Source organism: Pseudophryne corroboree, chromosome 6 (genome assembly GCF_028390025.1).
Source record: "Pseudophryne corroboree isolate aPseCor3 chromosome 6, aPseCor3.hap2, whole genome shotgun sequence".
Lineage (NCBI taxonomy): Eukaryota > Metazoa > Chordata > Amphibia > Anura > Myobatrachidae > Pseudophryne > Pseudophryne corroboree.
In genome coordinates, this window is record NC_086449.1 from 418,604,115 (window position 1) to 418,629,768 (window position 25,654).

At 42.9% G+C, this 25,654-nt stretch overlaps 1 protein-coding gene across 1 annotated transcript in view; it reads left to right on the forward strand.

The window, feature by feature from the left end:
• The window catches only part of SEMA3C (semaphorin 3C), a 265,500-nt gene that overhangs the window by 97,362 nt on the left and 142,484 nt on the right, over positions 1-25,654 (forward strand). Inside the window, exon 3 of the mRNA XM_063926949.1 lies at positions 21,413-21,573. Within this exon, the coding sequence (XP_063783019.1) occupies positions 21,413-21,573 (161 nt within the window). The remainder of the gene's footprint in view (positions 1-21,412; positions 21,574-25,654) is intronic.

The window sequence follows — 25,654 nt, forward strand, 5'->3', positions numbered from 1 at the left end:
CAATCACTGGGCATCATTTTGGCAGCCGAGATACTGTCGTCGTCTGAACAGATGCATGTGGTATATATGTGTTTTCCATGTATGATGTAACCACAGCCAATAGAGGAAGAAAATCAGCAATGACTCTAGTTCAAGTGCGCAGCTGTGAACATATTTTTCATGAAAGAGTTGAGAAATATTATATCCCATTTGTATGGTATGGACTGTAACCTTACCTTATCTTAAATATTTGTCATTTAAACATTGCTTTCATTACCGTCAGTTTGTGGTTGGATTGGATTGGAAAGGCAATTATAGAAGAGTAATGGGAAAAGATATGCTATGAGTTAGCTAAGGAACACATCACATGATACTGGGGATTGTCAGACTGTCAGTAAATTAAATCTGAGTTTCCTATCACACAAAATGACATGTTTATCTGATGCTAGCTGTGTATCATGGTTATGTCCCATCTGTACTGCTAAACAGTAGTCACTATTTTATGGATATATCTTTATCATAATCACATTTATCTCTCTGGTATTCTACATGCATACTAAATATGATATGTAGCATACTACTGTGCATTGGAAATTCAGCTGCACCTACCAGCATAGATTTATATTTTCTGGTTTTATAGTACACCAGAAATTACCATAGAATGGTATCTTGTCGATGGTTTAAATTGTCAGCAGGCACTAGGTTGACTTCCTTAAACTGGTTAGGCTGCTGGTGTTGGGAGGTTAGAATTAGGCACTAGGGGAGTGCTAAGGTTAGGGATAAGGGGAGAAATACTTACCAGAAGGCTCTAGCACTGGAGGTTCTCAGCAGTAGTGACTCTCCCAGCACCACCAGGTTCCAGAAGATACTGGAGCATACTTGCTTACTCCCGGCCACTCAGAAAATCAGGCTAGTCTTGCAGAGCAAAAGTGGATAATCCGGGGGGTTGACATGATTTGAATCGCAGCATCGTAGCCCTGACCCCCACTTAACAGTGATGTTAATCTGGGCATTGTATATGTATAGCGGGGGCAGAGCCATGATGACACGATTGCGCCCCCACACCCTTGCACCACCGGCCTAGCTGGAGTACGCACTGGAGCTGCTGCTGTTGCTGGTAGAAGCAATTAGGCCACCAGGGATGGTTTGTCGACAGTACATAATGTCGACATACCATCCGTGTAGACATGATGAATGTTGACATGGTCACTGCAGTGTCTACACACTGTGCATGCTGCATGTCAACAGTTCTACCCTGTCGTAAATTCTCTTGTTGACCTGATTACCCCATATAATAACTGATGGAGAAACCATCAGAAGAAATTAAAGCTAAATACAAGTACTTCATAATAAGGGCTGGAAGTACTGGGCCTGACTCATTAAGGATTGCAAATGCAAAGCTGCTTGCAACAGCTTTAAGCTTTCCTTGCGGGGCCAAGGAAACTGAGTCTCAGGACGCAGTCCTTGGCCTCGCCACTCCTGGAAAACCGGGGTTGACACAGCCCGTTTTCCCAAATGCTGGCCGCTCCTGCCCCCGCCCCTCCCCGCGAACACCTCTGCCTGTCAATCAGGTTGAGGCGTTCGCATATCTGCACTGCGACCACAGGATTCGTTCTTCACATGCGCAGAATGGGTCCTGCACATGTGCAGTTTCCTCACCATAATGAAACTGCACATAGGATCGCATAAGCTATCCATAATGAAACAGACCCACAGTCTCTAGAACATGGGGTATTCAACTTTTAGTCCTATAGCTGTTGTGGAACTACACATACCATCATGTCCTGTCACAGTAACAGCAAAACTGTGGCAGAGCATACTGGGAGATGTAATTCCAGAACCCCTGCTTAACATTCACATTTGGTAACTCCTCTATCTTCACCAGGAGATTACGTGTCCCTATAATGCAGTGCAATTGTGAGCTCAAGAAGTGTTGCTTATTGGACATGTCTCCAATACATTTCGCTATTTGGTAGGTGTGCAGATGCAAGATGAATTTTCATACAGAGTTTCACATAATAGGTTAAGTGCCAACACTTTACATTTAGGAACATGAAGGAATTTTGAAAAGTAAAATCACCATTCAACTGTCATATTATTGGGGCAATAAGTATAAAGTAGACAATGTGCATAACCCTATAGATGGCAATATGTCTGCATAGGGTTTTTGTTTGTCGGATTCTGTTAATATGTAAGGATTTTGGGCTTAATTCAGAGATTTACATAAATTAAATGTTTTCATAGCTGCTCATGTGCAGATCTGGGGTGAGATGTTGCACACAGTGCCCCAAACACTGCAGCTTAATTTACATGCTACTAGCATTTGGGGGCAGCGTCAGAAAGCGTCTCTGAAAATGGGGGCATGTCGGCCCCATTTACTGCGCATGCTGAAGCCAGTGACTTTGTCGTTGGACACAGCTTCACTGGCCCTGCTGTGCGATTTGTCTGTACATCTGAGTGATTACGTGTCCGATGGTCACGCAGGTGATTAGACGAGACTGCAGTGGGTGTCTTTTTAATTACAATGCGTCCTGCAGCTCTAGCATAATTTTGCACAGCCGCTGTGTACAAAGACGCAGAAGTGGTGCAATTACCGGCCACCTATAAATCAGCCCCTTATTCACATGGCAAGTTGTCAGGAGAAACCTGCTTATGAGTATCCTTAAAAATGTCATTTCGGAGTTTCTCACTCCACGGGTTGGCAGTCTAGGAGAGACCGTCATGACAGTTTGCAGTGCCTGTGCTACATGGTGACTTACCCGTTTCATTGTTTCTATTGTGAGCTGATGGCTCCTCCCTGGTGTTCCAAATATATTGTGTTAGTTAATAAATGCATATGATCCAAACACTGTAGCTGCAGGGATATATTAAGGGAATAATATGAGTAATAAATAAAAAGAAAAATGATTTAACAAGCAATGAGGTAACTGAAAAGGGACAATGTAATATCTGTTGTCAGTGATATATCTTTATCAGTTAGATATTACTGGAAATTGTGCAATATGCTCAAAACTATTGTACTCTTGTCTGAACTTGACTCCAATCCAAATTGAGTGAATCTACAGCGCCCAGATTAGTGATTGATTTTTCTCGCAGTTTCCACAGAAGCAGGAAATGTGATAAAGACATCTTCATTCCCTTATGCTGCAATGAATAGCTTTAGACATGGACACATTTATGAGAAATCTGTAATGTATAAAGGTCACAAGAAAACAGAGCAGATTTGTGTGTTTATTGTGTTGTAACAAAATAACCTTCATCCTATTGTAGCAATTTGCCTGTATTCAAACTAGAGATTTTTTTTTATTTTTTCCCCTCTTGCTTAGCCAAAATAACTGGACAATAAGGTTACCAACTACCACTGACATATGATATATTTCTTTTAATGTAAAGTTTGTGTGATTTGTTTTCCATCACACTATCAGTATGAATGAATGTTTTTTAGCTGTAATGTTGCCATTTGTGAAAGCAAGAAGTGGGACAAATAAAAAATGACATGCATGTGGCAGAGAAAAGGCTACATTTTGGCAGCACCTAATACACAGTCTGTGATAAAACATGGTTGTCTTGATGCTGCCTCCAGCGAAACACATTTGATTTCTCAACTTTTCCTTTTATTCACTGCCTAAATAATCTTTCCTACTTATACGTGGTTCTAGCAAATATGGGGCCGGATATAATGGATTGTGAGACGTCCGGAGCTCCGAGACTCCGGGCCAACTTGTACGTTTTTTTAAAGCAGCAACCATTTACAAGTTTGCCTTGTAAACGTTTGCTGCTTTAAAAAAAAAAAGTATGAGTTCGCCTGGAGTCTCGGAGCTCCGGCCGTCTCACAATCCATTACATCCGGCCCATAGTTGCACATGTCTAAGCTAAGCATATTGAACTTATAATATATAAGTATTGGTCAGTATTATTATTATTATTACTATAGAATCTTATGTTTATATGGTGCCACAAGGTGTCTGCAGTGCTGTACATATATTAAACAAAACAATTATACATCAGTACTTGGGATAACAAGATTACAGTTAGACACATTGAAACAACCGTAGGCAGGGTGGAGTATGGAGGACATTAAGGCAATGGTAGAGTGACTCACTGTGGTTTGTAAAAGCAGGTAGTGATAAGCCATGGGGGTGGGCTGGGGATAATTGGTAGTAAATCGGTACTCAAATCTGTAGCCTACAAGGTAGCCTATTGACAGAATCGGAGTCTCTGATGGGAAACAGGGGAACAAATTCCTATAGATTGTAAGCTTGCAAGCAGGGCCTTCCTACTTCTATGTCTGTTTGTTTTTACCCAGTTTTGTTCTATTACCGTTGTTCCAAATGTAAAGCGCAACAGAATATGCTGCGCTATATAAGAAACTGTTAATAAATACTAAACAAATAAGCACTGGTGGCAGGTATAGGTTTAGGTGGAAAGAACGAGGGAGGGGTGTAGCCAGCATGGTGAACGGACAAAGTAGGTTTGTATTCAGAGGGTCAGAGTAATGAGTTATGAGGAGGAAGATGGACTTTTTGAAGATGTAAGCTATAAAGGTCCATACACACTGGGCGTTTTTGCCCAGCGTGTATGCATAGCGATGATCGCTGACATCGCTGGGCTGAAAGTGCTCAGTGCATACATACTGAGCACTTTTCATCGCTGCCCAGCGATGTCAGCGGACAATTGAGATTGGAGATGCTGGAGGAGGTGGAGTTATTGAGAGCTTGTATGTGAGAGTATATTGGACTAATTGAGCTCCATAACCGTTCCTTAATTATAATGTAACATATATATTTACATGATACATTTTACACCATATTAAATTATATATATTGATAATGTTTTTTTTAAATTCACATTCTTCGTGTGTAAAGCCATAAAACCTAGAAGAATAAACTGTGCTTCAGTCAACTGTAATGAAGAGCCAGTGTGTAGCTTATCATTTTTTTAGTAGAAGTGGGGTAATCTTTGCTATGCGTCATTGTGATTTGAGGTCTGGCTGTCACCACATCCTCAGACAGAAACAGAAATAAACATTGGTTGATAGATCTCCCGATCTTACTATTCCATTGCCATGTATATTTTTCTCAACTGATTACAGTAAAGAGAACAGGTCATCATACAGGATATACGGTACTGTCTCCTAAAGAAAACCCAACATAATAAAACTCCGTTATTGTTTATATTATTCCTTTATGACCTAACACTGTTGACCTTTATCCTTGTGATAGCGGATATATAAATAAAGTTTATGGTTCACTACTAAACTGCTAGTATCATAATAGTAATTACCATTTCACACAGTTTTAAAATGCTAAGGGCAGATCTAACAACGAGTGATATTCTTTTAACATTGGTACCGGTGATAACTGGTGCTTCAACTAATCAGCTACTAACTGTTCTTTTTTTAAAGATATAACAGGAGCTGATTGGATGGAGCACCATTTATCATTCATAACAAGTGATAAAAATATCACTCATTGTTAAATCTGCCCTTAAATTACTTCACTGGTATCCTCTTCTTTATGCAGTTAACTCCTGTTAAGACCTCATTCTACCAAAATGTTAAAATAAAAATGTTATGTTATTTGTAAAGGTTGCTCAGTAGTACCAGACAGTGGGGAAATGAAACATACATAAAACAGTAGTGAGGGCCCTAAACAAAAACGTGCATAGAACCTAATTGGAGTAGGACACGGCTAAATGTGATGGACTTTTGTGGATAGTTTAGATGGGAGTAAAGTAATAACTAATAACTAATAAAGAGTTGGGTTCTCCGATATCACGTAATGATTTGAAGGCTATAGTAGAGTATGATGGGGCCTGGTAGGGTATTCCATAAGGGGATAACAGCATGGGTTAAATCTTCTGTTAGGGAGTAAGAGGTGATTACCAGAGGCAAGCAAGTCAGATGTAAATCTAAGTGGGCAAGTATTTGTATGTTAAGATAAGGGGCTTAATGTAATAGCCTGCAAGCAGCTGGAGGGGCGGGATTTTGTGCGAATACGCCCGTATTTTTAAAGCGACAATCATTTACAAAGCAAAACTAACCTGGTGACTCTGGGAGGAGGGTAGGAGATAGGGTCTGTTTCGGAATTGAAGTTTCGGTAGTGTTTGCTGGGAGCCCCATGTGGAGATGATAGAGGGACAGTTGGTCACATGAAATAGAAAAGAAGGGCAAATGTCAAGGGAGAGAGATATATTTAGGCATTTGGAGGCTGAGGGGGAGATGCATCAAACCTTGGATCGAGATAAAGTGGACAGAGATTAAGTAGCAACAATCAGATTCTGTAATTTTTCAAACATAGCCTGTAAAATCACAGTTAGAAGCTGATTGGCTGGTACTTTATCTACCTCCACTTTATCCCTCTCCATGGTTTGATACATTTCCCCATGAATGAGTGAATGCAGTGTACAGTGATAAAGCAGTGGGGGAAGAACAGATATTTGTGGGACACCAACAGATAATGGGTATGAAGGGGAGTATGTACCAGAGAGGTATAGATATTAAAGAAGCACTTTGGGAAGTAGTAAGTAGTTTGAAGGTAAAATGAAGGAGAAAATAAGGCAGTAGTTGTAGAAAAAGAGAGAGGTTGAGATTAGATATTGTTTCTTTAAGGTTGGCAAGATGAATGCATATTTATAGGGGAATGGAAGGAGATATAGGCTGAAGAGATGAGCTGCAGTTGGGCATGTATGGGAGGCAGGAGAGGAGCAGTTTGGAGGGAATAGAGTAGAAGAGACAGATTGTAAGATTATATGATTAGATAAATCAGATGATTCACCCTTGATTACGGGAGAGACTGTACCGAGGGGGGTTTGGGGAATGTAAGAAAAGATGGGTGGGATGTACGGGATTTGGCATGTGGAAATATATGGTGGAAGCTGTAGTACTTGCTGGCTGGGTTAAGTAGTAGGAAATCTTAGCAGCTTGGTCACATGGGCCAGGGTACTAATAGTCAGGCTCAGGGGGCCCAACAGTCAAACAAATGGCAACAACAATGCCAGATGGGCTCTGTGCATAATATGCCATAAAATTAATTTTACTGTACTATTAATGTAATTTGAATAATTTATGTTAAAGTAAATGCAACAATACATTACAAAGAAGTGTGACGATCCTTATAAGATGTACCTATTATTTTATTGTAGTGGATGGGTAAGTAATATTGATGCATGTGTTCTATTTTGTGTAGTTTTGTGCTAGTTTTCACCAGAATTAGGATTAGGCACTAGGGGGAGGGCTAGAGTTAGCGATACTCTTTGCTGGAAGTGATGATGGATCCATTGGAAGTTCTCATCAGCTGACTGCCAGACCTGAAAGACATCTCTGGAGCCGCCGGATCAGCTGTACGAGGTAAGTCACCAGTGACAGTTTGTTAAAATTCTAATTATGTCAACATTTCATTAGTGTCATCATAATAAATGTTGATGTGGTCAATGCTGCATGTCAACATTCACCTGTCGTCATGATTGTCAACAAAATATACCACATCCTCCTAACAGGGATGTTTAAACAGCTAATGTATATTCTGTTTCCAGGAACACAGCAAATATGGTTAGGCCATGATTGTACATACTAGGCCTGATTCAGAGGTGGATACAGAAGAGCCCACAGTGGCGTCTATTTGCATATGCCACCACTAAGCCTTGTGTTCATCTGTGCGTCTGAATGGTCATGGACTGAGATGCCCATGGTCAGATTCCGTACATGCACTACTTGGTGCATCCTTAGACACCACCACTGGTCATACCCCAGATGCTTGCTCCAGCTCTATGGCAGGTGCAGTATCACTGTCCATGTCTGTCCTCTAATGTGAGCGGTCAAATGCAACCACATTTACCCCACAACTCTCGTATAACACATGATTGGTTGCCATGGGCAACTTCTCCACTACCTGACTTCTCCACTCTTCACTGCTTCATACATCTACCCCTTAGATGCATGTGAAGTTGGAAAGAAATGTTTCAGATGTTAAGCATAATTACCCATTGCTATGTACCCACATGTGCTGTGATTGGCAGGGAAATGGGTTTAAAATGTCCTACTTGGCTACAGTCATTATAGTACTACATATATGGATACCTAAAGAAAGGGCATTGTACTGTACTACAGCATACAGTATATGACCAATTGGATAGTTTAGTGCCTACTTACATGTTATTCACAGTTCTTTAATACGTAATTCTGAGTGAGTTCTGAGAGTGTATAATTGTACACAGTCTTGTATTAATAAATGCATATATTCATTACTGAAATCTAAAAACAAGATGCATCTTTTTCTGCTGCTATAGAATATTTCTGCGTCTGTAGCTTAAAGTAAACCTGCATCATCCCCTGGGAGCAGCTGCAGCTATGCAGATTGTGTCAAAAGTAATCAGACATTGCTACAAAGTAACTCCTGGCTTGGTTTACAGTTGAGATTATTTATAGTTCCCAAAGATCTGGTGCTAGCACGGAAACATACTTCTCCAACGTCTGTCGTCAGGCTCTAACCTTTTTCTAAACAAAGGCGATTTAAGTTCACATTATTGTAACATTCAGTAATATGATTATGACTTTTAAAAGGGGATCTCTAGCCACTATTTAAATTAATATCTACCATTCAGGTATCATTTAACTGACCTCCAATTTTTTTAAGTGTGTCTCCATTGTAGACAGAATACACATTAGCAGCTTGTTTTGGGGTATGTGAGGCTACTCTGCTTGAGCTAGGAAATGTGCTAAAAACAAAAATCTAAGAACACTATAGCAAAAAATAATGGGGCTTATGCGGAGTTGGGTGTATGTTCTTTATCGTAACAAATTTGTTGTGCACAGTGTCATAATAAAAAGTGTATATCTATGTCTGTATATAAATGTATTATTTACACCTACTGTACCTATGTTTTGAATTCAACACAGAGGGGAGTGAGGGGGCGGGCAGACACAGATTTACTTCTCATAATTGCAAACTGGTGCAGATGGTGCATAAATACTATTTGCCATCAGTGGTGGTCAGTGTCACCCAGTGCACCAAACTTCGCACACACTATTGTCAAACATATTCCAAAAGAGGGAGTGGTCTCATGGGAAGGGACTTTCATCACTCTGGGAGCATGCCTAGTACTTTGTGCTTATAACCTGGTTGTATGTAAATATATGTGGGAGTAAATAATCCTGACACATACATTGGGGATTAACCCCCGGAGTCCTCAAGCACACCAAGCTGTACCTGTACCAAGACTTGAAAGACTATATAGATATAATAGAAATCCAGAGGTCTTAGTTACATACATTTGCAAATTTACGATAAGCCACCAGGCCCCAACACTGCTCCTCTGATGCTGGTGGTCCCTAACTCTAGGTATTTCTTGCTTAGACTACCCCCTCCCTTTCATGCACCTGAATTGTATTCTCTAATTGATACCAGCAATTTACATTTTGTTCTAAATATGCTATTGCATCAGAGCTGGATTCATCCTAAAATGCCTCCAATTCAACATATGGGCATAAATAAGCCACTTTTGCATACCACGTATTAGAGCTTATTTTTATTTATTTTTTAGCCATGTGCATCAAACTCGCCATGCCTCAGAACTACTTTTGTATCATATTTTTAGCCTCAAGTGAAGAGAAGAATTAGTCCACATCCAGACTTTCTTTCCAGCATGCAGGTAGTGATTTAGCAGCATGATAAATTATATTTGAATCATGTTATACACTCTCTACCTGGATGCATGGTGGACCTCAATAATAATTATCAAAGTCATTATACCGTATGTTTTACATAGAATTGACTATACAGTTGTTTAAGTGAAAATAGATGATGTATAAATCTGTATCCTCGCTGCTTTTCAGACACCATCTGGTATGGTGCAGCTTCTGGGCTTCTGCGACTCCCCATGCTCACCACATCAGACCTACTGTATGTAGGGAGCCAGGAGAGCTGTATGACTACAGACACCCTGAAGAAACATTTAACCCTTACAGACATGAATTTTGCATTAACATAAGCAGCTATTTTTAAGTCAATTTAATATACTGAAAGACTTGTTTAGGTTAGAACTTTGATTGTTTCTTGGATGCAGGGAGAGGGAGATATCACTGAGCTTAGAGACCATTTCACCATTTCTCTGCCTCGCACTGTAATCAAGCTTGCTTTAATTCTGAATATAAATCACAAAGGTACAGAACGTAATTTAAATACAAGGAATAATATTTAGCTAAATGTAATTTTAATATTAATGAAAGGCTGGTATTAGTATTTATTACCATTATATCCTAAGACAAACATCAGCAGTGTTTTATCAGAACTATAGCTGAAGAGCAGAAGCAATGCTTCCAGTTTACTAACAGCTCTCGATACCTCTCCTCCCCGGCCTTACGGTCATTAGGTCGACAAGGCTTAGGTTGACAGTCATTAGGTCGACATGGAAAAAGTCGACACGAGTTCTTAAAAAAAATATATATTTTAACTTTTTCATACTTTATGCTCCACGTGGACTACGATTGGGAACGGTAACCTTGTCTGAAGCATGGCAAGCAAAGCGAGCCATGCGAGGGGACATGGTGCGCTAATTGGGCTTCCCCGTCACTGTACGAAGAAAACGACACCCAAAAAAGTTTTTAAAAAATCATGTTGACCTTTTCCCATGTTGACCTAATGACCATGTCGACCTAATGCATGTTGACCAATAGTGGTCGACCTAATGACTGTCGACCTAATGACCCATACCCCCTCCCTGAACTCTCCAATTTTCTGCTATCTAGTCTGACCCACTGTCTCTCTGATATTTTTTTTTTCAATAAATGTTTATTTGAATTTAACATAATAAAGCGTAAATACATAGGCAGGTAATACAGGAAAATACGATACAAGAGAAATGGGCATCGGCAATTGGTCAGAAACACGCCAACATTGACATTTAATGCCTAAGTTAGTATTCTATAAAATACAATCAACCAGATGATCGCATGTCAAATCCTCCCTAGACAACACAAATTTTAACATATAAGCAAATAAAAGAAAGAAAGAAAGGACAGAAGAGAAAGAAGGGAGGGAAGAAACAGAGTCAGGGAGAGGGAAGGGGGGATAGGGTAGTGTGGTCTACCTGATATCTATTCATACTGAAAAGCAGAAGTTTTGTCTCATTGCATTGTTAAACAGTCAAATTCTAGATGTAGGGCCCAATATATGGGACTCGTTCTCAGGTCACATTCGCTAGGTCTGTCTGTGAGGAATTGAAGTCAAGCCAGGGAAACCATGTAGCCATAAATCTTTGTTGGCTTTCTGGCGTCACTCGTAATTCCTCCATTCACATATACATATCTATTCTACCAAACCATTCCTTCACAGTAGGTGGGGTAGTGCACCGCCAGCGAACAAGGATAACTACTTTAGCGGCACTATTAAGAAACTTTAGTAAAGATGTTTTATATATTGCCAGGGAACTCGCAACTAAATTAAGAAGCTAGAAAGCAGGCTCAGAAGGGACTTCAGTACCCATGATCAACCTCGAGATTACAATAACTTTATTCCAAACTGGGCGAAGTAAGCAACAATCCCACCAGATATGTATCGGGGAGCCCAATCCGTTTTTACACCGCCAACACGTATCTTGTACACTAGGGAACATTTTTGCAAGTGTCAAGGGGCATCTATGCCATCATGATAAAACCTTGAATTGCATCTCAATCACTGAATAACTAATCGAGCTAACAAAAGTGGCCTGAAAACTTTTTTCCCAGTCCCCCTCTGTTAAATCAATCTGTAGGTCACAACTCCAGTCTCTTGTGTATTTAGGAAGATCCGGGAACTTATGTTCAATCAGGAATCTATAGCATTTTAAAAGAGAGCACGTCGGACGGGAAGAATCCAAGTACATGCTTTCAAAAATCGTCAAAGGTCTGGTAATACCAGGGCGAACTTTATTCGCCAGTACAAAGTGCTTCAGCTGGAGATACTTCCATATCTCCGATGGTGGGAGGCTCCATTTCGACTGCAACATAGGGAAGGCGATCATTTCTCCATTCTCTACCAGCTGGCCAAAACGCGTCACCCCTATCCACTTCCATGAATCAAATCCCCGACCGGATACCCCAGGGAGAAATTCTGAATTATTAAACAGTGGGGTCAGGGGAGAAAGTTTGGAGTAGACAAACGGGAGGATCCTAAGCCTATTTCAGCGTATCAGTGTAGGGCCAATAATGGGATGTATAACGATAGGGAGCTTTGAGCGCCAGGGGTAATGAGCTATGAGTGAGGATAAGGCGGCAGTCTCTATAAGAACCCATTGTTTAGTGTCATATGATCGGGTCCACTCCATTATCCTATTAAGGACAATGGCATCATAATACAGAGAGAAATGGGGCAACTGAAGACCACCCATGTGTTTGCGGTGGAAAAGTATGGCATGTTGGAAACAGGGCCTCTTGTTTCCCCAAACAAAATCTCTAACTGCATTGTGTAAGTCCTGAAACCAAGTTTTAGGAATATGAACTGGGAGCGTCTGGAGGAGATATAGAACCCTGGGTAGGACGTTCATTTTAATTACACTAAGTCTCCCCAGACAGGAAAGCCTTCTGAAACTCGGAACGAAGTGTAGTAAGTTTTTTTTTATTTTTTTATTTAAATTCTCGTCGAAAAGGCGTGTGAAATCGGTATTCAATGTATCTCCCAAGTATTTAAAGCTAGTGGGATGCCAGATGAATGGGATTGAGAGGGATCTGACACATTGGGTGAGATTCAATTTTTTTCACCCCTTTACACACCCTTTCTGTTTCTGCTTTTAGGGACGTTGTATCATTATTTCAGCTTGCTACGCCCGGAGTAGTGAGGCACCCAAACCTTTACGCAGGAAACCTGATTACTATGGGAGCAAAACGCGTGATAATGGAGATCATTTTAGAAAGGAAATTGGGCGTGATATATCATTTGAATCTCACCCATTCACTGCCACCGACTTAGAGAGATTCATTTTAAAGTTGGACAGGGAACCAAATCTGCGGAATTCTGACATCAGTTTGGGAATTGAGACAATTGGGATCGATAGGACGGTTAGCAAATCATGCACAAATAATGCAAATTTATATTCTCTATTCCCTGCTGTAAATTCAGAAACATTTGGATTAAGTCTAATGGATCCGGCTTGAGTCTCCATTCATAGGATGAAAATAAGGGGCGAGAGAGGGCAGCCCTGCCTAGTCCCATTCCTAATCAAGACTGGTTCGGATAGGGCCCCATTAATTTTAATCCTCGCTGTAGGGGAACTATATAGCACCAAAATGTGACACAGGCTAACTGGTCCGAATTCTAGGTGCCTTAGGACCCTTTCCATGAAAACCCAGCTAACTACATCAAAAGCCTTTTCTGCATCGGTGGACAGCACCACTACTGGGATGTGACCTTGCGAGGCTAAATACATCAAGTCAAATATTTTGGTTGTGTTATCACGTGCTTCCCTCCCAGGTACAAATCCCACCTGATCTGAATGGATAATATTGGGGAGCAATAGCTTCAATCTGTTTGCTATAAATTTAGCAAACAGCTTGATGTCCGTGTTAAGGAGTGATATCGGACAGTAGCTAGCGCAATGTGTCTGGTCTTTTCCTTCTTTTAGTTTGACCGTAATGAAAGCCTCTAATGCTTGGGAGGAAAAGGCTGTCAACATTTTAGGTAAAGTTGAGAGTCCTTAAAGAATTTATAATAAGAAATAGTATAGCCATCAGGGTCTGGGCTCCTCCCAGACGGAGTCTCTTTAAGAGCCTGTTCTAATTCTGGGAGAGAAAATGGGGAGTCCAGCCAGACGCTGTCATTTTCTGACAGCCTTGGGAGTCCCGCATTGCAGAGGTCCCGGGTAGCCGGCGGTGGCTCAGAGGACCTAGGATTCTGGAGATTATGTAGTTTAGTATAATAGGAGTGGAATTTGTCAGCTATGTCTCATGAGGGTACGGCGGGTCCTCGCCGCGTCCTCCACTGATTGAATATATGAGGTAAGCCCTTTGGGTGCGAAGCGCTCTAGCTAAAAGCTTCCCAGGTTTGTTACCCCATTGAAAAAGCGGTTTCTGCATAACCTATAGTCCTTATTGTACTCAAATAACAGCTTTGAGGCCTGTCCTCGTCTCGTTCAATTCAATCAAAACCGAAGGAGTCGATCCAGGTCTTTCAACCGCTGATGCAAGGCAGTTTTTTCCCCCCAGGTTTTCCTTTTTCAACATTGAACCTAGCTGGATAAACTTCCCGCGCAGGACGCATTTATGCGCTTCCCACACTGTGACTCCGGAGACGTCAGGCGTCTCATTAGCTACAAAGTAGTTCTCTATAGTCTCAAGCAACTGAGGTTGAAACCGTGGATCCATTAAGATTTGTTCGTTTAACCTCCAAGTACACTGTTTAAAATTAGGGCAGGATGTTTCCAGAGTCAAGGAGACGGGAGCATCGTCAGACCAGGTGATAATCCCAATATCGGTGTCCCGGATTAAATGCAGATATCTGTGGGGCAGAAATAAATAATCTAGCCTAGAGTAAGTGTCGTGTGGCCGAGAATAAAATATGTAGTCCCTGTCCCCCATGTGCTGGAGCCTCCACGTGTCAACCAGCTGGTGTTCATGGAGGGTGCGGCGCACCTTGCAATGCGGAGCAAGTGAGGGTGTAGCTGGTGTCTCAGAGATGTCACCCCTGGCTGGAGAAACCAGTTGAAATTTCCCCCTATTATTGGGATACCCTCTACCAGTTAGGTAATCAGATTCAGAACTTACATTTAACCAGGAGTGTTCTGCCCTCCTCTAGGGTAATTGAAGTTATGTCTTGAAATGGCAATCATTTGGATAGCAGGATAGTGACTCCCAGAGACTTACTCTTGCTATTGTTAATCTAAAAAGAGAATGGGTAATTGCGGTCCTTAAGGGTTGGGGCTACCCCAGATTTGAAATGCGTCTCCTGGAGGGGTTCACTACGGCTGGCCGGCGGTCGGGCTCCCGGCGACCAGCATACCGGCGCCGGGAGCCCGACCGCCGGCTTACCGACAGTGTGGCGAGCGCAAATGAGCCCCTTGCGGGCTCGCTGCGCTCACCACGCTACGGGCACGGTGGCGCGCTACGCGCGCCACACTATTTTATTTTCCCTCTATGGGGGTCGTGGACCCCCACGAGGGAAAATAAGTGTCGGTATGCCGGCTGTCGGTATGCCGGCGCCGGTATACTTAGCGCCGGGAGCCCGACCGCCGGCATACAGAAGACCACCCTCCTGGAGAAATGCAGCGTTGGCCCTGAAGGCAAAAAGGTCTCTGAGCACTCTGGAACACTTCTCTGAGATGTATAAGCCCTTCTCATTGAGGGAAACAAATTTTATGGCTGTCACCTTAAAGCCAACCACCATCGTCTATTGTATAGGGAGCAATATGGAGACCAGCAAGGAGGGCAACAACTCTCCCGGGGCAGAAAACCACACAAGGGAGGGGGAAAATAGGAAAGAAGAAAGAGAAACCGAAAGTACATTTGGAAAACAATTTAAAGAATTTAACGTATTCAGAAGTATGAAATAGAGGTAAAACACACTACCGCCACTTGGGAGCTCACACGTGTGTAACATGCCAGAGACCAAGAATACTAGGGCAGTGTGGGGGTAACTGGGGGTCAGTGATAACTAAACCAGTATAACATTCAAGAATTAGAATAACGGTTCAATCACATAACATTAAGGAAACTATAAGACATGTAGCTGATGGCATCATCCGTCAACTCTATAGGGTCGGGTGAATACCTATCAAACCAATAATGATATCGTTGCCATGAGTATGCCTCCAAAAGGAGAAAGGCACATTGTGGCAAGGAACATCATCGACCCAGCAGTAGTTGTTTAAACATAGCAAAGTCTCCCGAAAAGGAGTAGGCAAACCTCCTAAACCACTAAGGAACCTTTACTTCGTTGCTGTCTGTGTAGGAGTTCGCTGTTCCCTAGGGGGCTTCGGGTTGCGTTTGACAAGTTGCCAGTCGTTGTCAGGGTGAGAGAGTTCTTGTGGGATAGAGCGAGTCAGGGGCTCCTGCCATTCTGGAATGGTGACCAAGGGCACCCCAAGCACCTGACAAAAAGGAGGCAAATCAGTTGAGTTTTTTAAGTTAATACAACTTTCTGTTATGCAAAACCTGCGGCCTGAAAGGAAAGCCCCATCTGTACTTAATTCCCAACTTTTGAAGCTCCGCAGTAAGCGATAGTAGGCTTGTACTTTTGAAGGGTTGACCATGATAAATCTTGGAAAATCTGGATTCTATTGTTGTCAATCTCTGATCACATCCAAACAACGAACTTAATAATGTAAGCGACAAATTATGTCACCAGGTCGGTCTGATGGCGCCCCTCTGGGTCTCAAAGCCTGATGAGCTCTGTCGAAATTGACTATGGAAGCAGGATCCCAGCCTAAGAGCTCATTAAAGATCTTTGTGAGAAAGTCAACAAGTCCCTGGGTGGGATGTCTTCCGAGACCCGCCGAACCCTCAAATTATTTCTCCTTCCACGGTTATCCAAATCGTCCAGATGCTCTTGAAGCTGTTGGAGACCTGTCGCTTGTCTGATGACTGTGGCTTTGAGGGCATTGTGGGCCGCAGCTGTGTCAGAAGAAAAGCCTTCCAATGAAGTTAGTCGGTATACAATCTGAGAAATCTCAGACTGAACGTTTGGACTGTTTCCCTGAATCTACTCTCTAGTTAAGTCTTGATTTGTCCGCAGGGCATGAAGAAGGTGTAAAATCTGTGATAGGCCTCCTGTCTCTGGTATCATGTGCAGAACTGCCACATGGGCCCCAGCTCGAGAGGGAGAGTCTGAGACAGGCAAAAGGCATGGGGGAGAGGGTGTAGAAGTATCATCCACGGCGGTGGAGCCCCGGGAAGAAGATATTGTCTCATATCGGCAGAAGATGAGGTACTCATTTAATGTGCAGAGGTCCTCTTTTGCGATTTTCTTCCTCTGCCTTGTGAGCCTCTCTCACCTCTTACCATGAGGCAATTTGGTGTCACCAAGGGAACACCGGTGATCTTTATGTGATTAGAACAGTATCCCATCAGGGCCAGAGTCTGCACATTCCCCCCAGAATAGAAATGGCTAGATGAGCATTAGTATGGAAGCAAACTTGCAAAGAAGAGCGTAATAATTATATGCAACCACTGGAGAGCGCCAGGGCATCAGAAGTGAAAAACAAGTATATTGAAAGTGGGCCCAAACTGTAGGGCTGCATATTAATAAATGTTTTCCAATTACTGCTGGGAGAGCAGAACATGTGCTGGGTAGTGAAGGGGAGATGGGGAGTCACAAGCCCTCAACTCCAGAGGGAAAAGCAGCCGGGCTTGCAGACTGGGCAAATGGAGGAGGGAGAGCTAAGGTTATGGGTACTGCACTCACTGCCCAGCAGTCTCACCGTTGCCCAGGACCCAATGCTGCAGGGGTCGGGAGGCGCCGGCCACAGTCCAGCCAGTGACCAAGGCGCCTCAGAAACCGCCCGGCCACGCTGCAGGAATATTGCGGAGTCGGAGGTAAGATGGCATGTCGCCCGCTGGTGATGAGTGCTCTGGCCGTCACCTCCAACACACTCCCCAGCGTCTGGCTGCCTGCAGGATGGTGGTGCCTGGTAAACCAGGGATCGGGGATCAGGGTCCCGGCATGTGGGAGAACCGTGGTGCAGGTGGCGCGATTCCCGGCAGCAGGACGTCTCCAGCGGCTACCACCCGAAATCGAGGTCCTGGCTCCAGAGACGAAGGTAGGCCGCAACCTGCAGGGAGCAGCGCAGGTCTCCCCCGGCTCCGCAGCTTGAACCTTGCAGTACAGGGTGGCTCAGCAGGGCTGAGAGTGTGTCAGGATATGGCGGTAGGCTGGAATGAAGGCAAATGCCCACTTTTATTAATGCTGCAGGCAGGAGCTTTGCACAGCCACGTCTTCTCCTGCTGCCAGCCAAGCCACGCCTATCCTCTCTGCTATTTTTACATGAGTGTCTAGGAAATAAAGCTGCCAGTAGTCACCTAAAATTACATGTTGATCTAAGATTTGTAGTAGCTCGCACACTCTGGATAAGTGTACAGACACATATTTAAGTACTTTCTAAAATTATTTCACAGATTTCTGCCTGACTCTGTAACCTCCTGTCGGTACTGCTTACCCCTGAGTACCACCAAAAAAATAGCATTGGGTGTCCCAATGTGACCTAAAGCTCAGAATGTAAAAAAATGAATTGAACATCTTTCCTCCTCCATTGAAATATCTCAGACCAACATTAAACACAATTCCATGGTCCCATAGTGCCAACCTTGACTCCTCCTTTTTACTCCTCACGTCCAGTCTCTGATGCAATCTTGTCGCAGTCACCCATAAATATTTGATAAAATACACTCTAAGCGCCGGATATGCAACCAAATCTAACTCTCTCTGCACATGTTACATCTGCCCCACCTGCAGTGCAGCATGGTTTTCTCCAATTGCTTATGTTTTTCGTTCACTAACCAACCTGAATAAGGCCCATAGTGCGCTTCATAAGTATACACAACACAATAAGGCGTGACCACGCTAGTCTGCTGACCACTCCACCTCAGTGCCTTGGACACAGAAGTATCTGCATGTCTGCTTGTACAGTATGTCCCTGTTTTATGCATGCACTGTTTCTTCTATTGTCAGGCAGGATACAGCACTATGACATCTTATAAATAATCAGTAATAATAGTGGTAAATGAAATACACTATGTTCTATATTCACAATATATCTACTCCTGTCCAAAAATATCTCTAAAATATTTCAATTCCAAATGAAGGACGTAAATATATAGGTTGAGTATCCCTTATCCAAAATGGAAAATGCCACATTTGTGGGTCCCCTACCGAGATGTACTGTAAATGTTTTTGAGTAGAAGGTTGGAACATAGCACTAGTAAGGAAGTCTTAATCCTTCACAGCTGCTGAGTGAATGTACATTTCAAGTTGTGGTCACTTAAGAACTGGAAATGCATACATGGACACCTTATGAGCTAAAGGAAAATGCAAAATTAAACCAATCACTGAAAGTAAATATTCCCACAGTTTGTGAGGAACAAACAAATTTAGGCCTCTCATGGTATATTGTGTAGTATATTAATATACATATTGTAAGTACATACTGTACCAAATTGTAAATTAAACTTTGTTTAACAGCAACACAGTTGTTGTCACTGGACTTGCTTTACTGTGAATGCCGCAGTTGCATAGCCCTGTGATCGGGGTACATTTTGCACTTAATCATCTGCACTATTTCTGGCACCTCATTTTCTATGTACTGTATTAAGTTACAGGCTTGAAAAAAAACAGGTGCTTCTAAAGATGACTGCTTCCTGAACATCCCATTGATTATGTCATTTCTATTAATTTGAGCCCGTACCACACTTATGCACCGTAATCTGTTATATTCAGCTTTCCCTGATGGGGAAGAGGGGACAGAGATGGGGGGAAGGGGGGGGGGGATTGATAAAGAGATTGGGGAAAAGTGGAATAGAGATTAAATAGGGTCTATGGAGATGAAAGTGAGATTGTGTAAAAAATGGGAGTAGGAGCGAGACAGTCGCAAGGAGAGGAAGAGGAGGACAGAGATGAAAGTGAGACGGAAAAACAGACAGACATGGGGAGGGGGAACATAAAGATATAGAGATGAGTGTTGCTTGGGGGGCACAGATGATAAGGTAGGGGAAGACACACCAGGCCAGATTAAGGTTTGTGGTGCTCCAGGGCAACTAATTTGTAGGGGCTCTTGCCTATAAAATTGTCAATATGATGTGCTGGTGATGTTATTAAAAAGTGTAGTATGTAAATACTTCAAATGTGTTAAGCATACTGTAGTCGCCAGTTCATATTATACCACAAAGAAAATCCATTTTACATGCCACAGAGCCCTTCATGTGTGGGGGCACCTGCAATGTCAGACTGAGGCATGAATGGCCCACCAGGTAAATGCAGTACTAGGGGACCACACCTGGGGGTGTGGCCAACCTACAGAGGGGATTCGGCCTGCCTACAAAGAGGCTTGGCTAACCATTAGAGAGGGTATGGTCTTATTTCCTTTAATATTTCCTATGCATGAATATTTAAGAGATGAATGCACTGTAGAAAATACACCATAGTCATGTGAAATATAATGTAACATACAGTATGCATAATGTATATTTCAAGTGCACAGTCTGGAACTTGCTTCCTAGAAGAGGGGGTGGCGCTCACCAGTGGTTTCCTCTGTGCCCCTGTGTGCCAGTCCACACCAGGGCTCCTGGACAATCTCTGCTTTGTTGCTAATCCGGCAATGAAGTCGCCTGTCGGTGCTTGTACCTTCTTCCTAGTTGAAAACATCAATGAGGGCTTGTGTAAATTAGCTCATTATCTGATTGCTAGCCTAAACATATTCTGTAAAAGAAGCTGCTAGTCATACATAGTTATAGTGTAAAGAATGGAAAAAGAGCTGTAGAAATGAAAGAGCAGTGTTGACAGAGACAGAAGCCAGGCCTCGCACAGTGTTGAGCACAGCTTGAAGTATAACGGGAAATGAAATGTGCTATCTGAGGAGGCAGAGGTAGATCTCTACTGCACCCAAATCATTACTCAGCAATGTTATTTTTAATGTGATTATGTATTGAGAACATGAAATGTGTGCACTGTCTTTTTCAGATATTTCTGACTAACCAGTATGAAATCCTTCAGATGCCAGTGAGATACGCTGTCAACATTTTTCTTTCTCTGCTTGTGTTGTGTGCAGAACAGTAAATTGAATGTTTCTCTTGTCCTATCTATGGATAAAGGCATTCTTTGAGAATGAAGGGAGCATACCTTTCAGTATTCGCATCAGAAATTCTATACAAGATAGCCAGCCCCCCCCCCCCCCCCCCCCCCCCCCCCGATATCTAGGGCAGTTAAGACAGCTGCGGGGCACATCATGAGCACATCAGGGATGCATGGCAATGCCTCCGCCATCCCAGCGCCCATCATTGTTTAACCATCGATGGTACCATTGGCAGTTAACATTGATGAAACCATTGACAATGGAACAATACATTGTTGCACCCACAAATAGACATCCCTGCTGCACTACTAATCGGGCGGTGGGCCAATCAGAGCTGGGGGTGGGACTTCGAAGGTCATGTTGGAGGGGGGGTTAGGCTCCATGTCCTAGCGCCAAGGAGAAAATAACCATAAGGTGGTTTGTGCCATGTGAGGTTAGAGTGCTTTTGACAGTATTAACTTATAAATAGATCAGTACAACCCTACATTTAGACTATTGCCTGCATCATTAGATGTTTTACATTTATACAATGGTATAAATAGTATTATTTTTATCCAAAATGTGACTGAGTACAATATGTTATATCCCAGAACAGCAGGTAAGGATAGTAACTCACATTTCTATGGTCTATACTGAGCAGTTTTCCATTATATTTATTAATGGAATCTTTTCTTTTCTCTTGTTATAGATCTTCAAGAGACAAAGACATCAGAATATTATAGTTTATCTCAGAGTCCCCTGGACTACAGGATTTTGTTGATGGATGAAGATCAGGACAGAATCTACGTGGGAAGCAAAGATCACATTCTCTCATTGAACATTAATAACATAAGTCATGATCCTATGAGTGTAAGTGAATATCATGCCTGTTAATATTTGTACCATAAATTGGCATACAGGCACAAAACTTTATTTCAGAATATTTAGTAATGGGTTTATAAGGTATATCATTTCTGACAGCTGATTTTTGGCACGGTTTCGGACAATAGGTTCCAGGTTGAAGAACTGCACTATAAATCAGCATACTCCTGCATCTTACTGATCAATGGTTGTCAGGATTTTGACCGACGGAATTTTGTAGGTAAATTGACCGCATCCCAAAAGAACATTAGCAACAGTTTGTACAGTTTAGTTCCTTTTTAAAGGATTTATAAAGTGAAAGTGGTACAGTATTGATGGTATACTAGCCCATTGTTTCCTTAATACCCAACTTGTTTTACTATAATTGTAGATTATTTCAAAATAAATTTCCAGTAATTTAGAATGATCACTTTGCTGATACTTCATGGCAAAAACTTTTCTGTACCTTCTCCATTAACCTCAAATGCCCGGTTTGCAATCTATTTATGATTTTTGTGTTGCTTGTTATACTAACATCCAGTTGCTACTGTGTTTTTTGGCACATTATACAAAAGTAGTGATAATGGTGGTAACACCAAGAAGGGAGACCTGATGATACAAAACCTTAGTGCAGTGTTTCCCAACCCCAGTCCACAGGATCCACAGTGCCCAGACACTATAACCGTCCATATTTTCAGAATATCCATGCTTGAGTACAGGTTATTTAATTAATGTCTCAATCATATTGATTGAACCACCTGTACTAAAGAATTGATATCCTTAATAGAATGGATATCCTTAATAGATTGTTAGCAGGACTTCAGGACAAGAGTTGATAAAAACTACCTTTGCATTTGTAAAAGCTTAAATAAAAATATGAAAAATGACTTACATAAAGTGAATTGCTTATATGGACGGTTATGGGGTCCTGAGGACTGGGGTTGGGAAACACTGCAGTAAGGGTTTGTATCATCAGGTCTCCCTCCTTGGTGTTACCACCATTATCACTACTTTTGTATAATGTGCCAAAAAACACAGTAGTACTGTATTTCTCTCCAAGCTCTGGTACATATGCCACTGTGGCAGGGGCATCACCCCCAGAGGCAATGGAGTCACCTACCTCTGGGCTCCAAGCCCTGAAGGGGCACCTGCATGTACAGCAGCACCTGTGTGGTTCACAGCGGGGTCCAAGTGTGACCGCTGCGGTGCACCACTCCAGGAGTGAACAGCAATGTTACTAAAAATAAAACAATAAATAAAATAAACATTAAAAAAAAAAACAGCACACAATAAATAGTTAATAAAATTGTGTAATATGTTCTATAAGACTATGGAGGAATTCAATTGTTCCAATACATTTGTGTATTGGAACTTTTGTGGGCTTTGCTGCAAAATTTAGGCTGAAGCTTTTATGGGGTAATTCGATTGTAACCCATTTTTTTGTGCGAAAGTTGACCTGTTTTTGTGTGAAAACGCACAGGTTCTGGGATAAGTTCCTCGTTTCATGGGTTTTTGTGGCCGTGGTCACGGAAATGTGTCAGTTTTCAGGGATTTTTTTTCTCCTGCCTCCAGGGGAGAAAATCTCAGAGTATGACTACTATCGGGGACAATTGAATAACCACCAGGGGATCAATTAGCTGCAGTAATTTACAGTGATTAATTGAATTCCCCCTATAGGGCAGAGGCATAAATTCATCCCCATCTCCCAGAGGCAAGTTTGAGTGTGGTGCTCCCACTCTTAAAAACTAGAAGAGAAAACAAATATGGTGAGTGTTAGTGTGTGTGTGTGTGTGTGTGTGTGTGTGTGTGCATAAACACACATGACTTGCATAATTATATAGATAGTGCTCTCAGCTGGTCTACAGAGACCGGAGCCTGCAGTGAATTGGCAGGACTCCAGCTACGCTATGTGACAACGGACGGTGGGTCGGGGTCAGACTCACAAGAATCAGCCGTCTGCAGCATGCGGAACCCATCTCGTGTGTGTGTGTGTGTGTGTATATATATATATATATATATATATATATATATACTGTATAAAAGTGAAAATTTGTCGTCCTGTCTGTCTTTCTATACAAATCCGCAGTTTACAAGCGAAGATCGTGAAATTTGGCATATGAGCATATTAAAACATGCCGGAGGCAACTAAAACAATTTGAAATCCCTACCACCCCTAGGCAGACAGCAGCACAGAGTATATGAGGAGACAGCATAACTCCGGAATTGCTGGAGCAATGTACTCTAAAATTGGTACACATTTGAGTTACAATCTGGCAATAAACTCTGTGGAAAGACAACCCTAGCACCCCTAGGGGTGGGACAGCAGTACAGAGTATGTAAGCAGACAGCAAAACTGTGGAATGCCTGGAGCAATTTGCACCGAACTTGGTACACATCTGATTTACAATCTGGGAACAAACTCTTTGGGGGTTAGACTCCCCTAGCATCCCTAGGGGTGGGACAGCAGCACAGAGTATTTTAGGAAACAGCATAACTCCCGAATGCCTGGACCAATTTACAACAAACTTGGTACACATATGACTTACAAGCTGAGAACAAACATTGTGGGAGTAAGACACCCCTAGGGGTGAGGCAGCAGCACAGAGTATGTCAGCAGACAGCAAAACTGTGGAAGGCCTGGAGCAATTTACACCAAACTTGCTACATATCTGACTTACACTCTGGGAATAAACACTGTGGGGGGTAACACAACACTAGCACCCCCAGGGGTGGGCCAGCAGCACAGACTATATAAGGACATGCATGATATGTCAGTGATGACAGGCAGGGCCGTTTCTAGCCAATTTGGCTCCCAGTGCGAGATTTAAAAATGCGCCCCCCCCCCCCCCCCCCCATAGATATAAAGAGGAAAAGCATGCGCGCGCCGAAGGCGCGCGCGCTCCCGGTAAGGTGGCGTGACCTCATTAAAATGGGCGTGGCTTTGTTAAGATGGGCGTGGCCTCATCTGATCTCATCAACACGGCCACCACAGGATATTAAAAAAAAAAAGTCCTCATTTTACACATTACAGCAGGCACGCTACCCCATTTTACACAGCACGGCAGGCAAGTGTCCCCATTTTACACAGTACGACAGGCACGTGCCCCCATTTTACACATTGCGGCAGGAAAAAGTGTCCCCATTTTACACAGTACGACAGGCAAGTGTCCCCATTTTACACATTGCAGCAGGAAAAAGTGTCCTCATTTTACACAGCACGGCAGGCAAGTGTCCCCATTTTACACATTGCGGCAGGCACGTGCCCCCATTTTACACATTGCGGCAGGAAAAAGTGTCCTCATTTTACACAGTACGACAGGCAAGTGTCCCCATTTTACACATTGCGGCAGACAGGTGTCCCCATTTTACACATTGCGGCAGACAGGTGTCCCCATTTTACACATTGCGGCAGACACGTGCCCCCATTTTACACAGTACGCAGGCAAGTGTCCCCATTTTACACACTGCGGCAGACACGTGCCCCCATTTTACACAGTACGCAGGCAAGTGTCCCCATTTTACACACTGCGGCAGACACGTGCCCCCATTTTACACAGTACGCAGGCAAGTGTCCCCATTTTACACACTGCGGCAGACACGTGCCCCCATTTTACACAGTACGCAGGCAAGTGTCCCCATTTTACACACTGCGGCAGACACGTGCCCCCATTTTACACAGTACGCAGGCAAGTGTCCCCATTTTACACACTGCGGCAGACACGTGCCCCCATTTTACACAGTACGCAGGCAAGTGTCCCCATTTTACACACTGCGGCAGACAGGTGTCCCCATTTTACACATTAAGGCAGACAGGTCCCCATTTTACACATTAAGGCAGACAGGTCCCCATTTTACACATTAAGGCAGACAGGTCCCCATTTTACACATTAAGGCAGACAGGTCCCCATTTTACACATTACTGCAGGTGGTGGGGAGGGAGAAAGGGAGAGAGAGGGAGAGGGGCTGACTTACATTTGTAGCGGTTCTCGCCGCTCTTCAGCCGCCTCTCCCTCCTCGTCTGCGCGGCTCCCCCTTCTCCCTCCTCCCGAGTGCCCAGCTCGGGGGGCGGGGTTTCGCAGAATGACGCGTT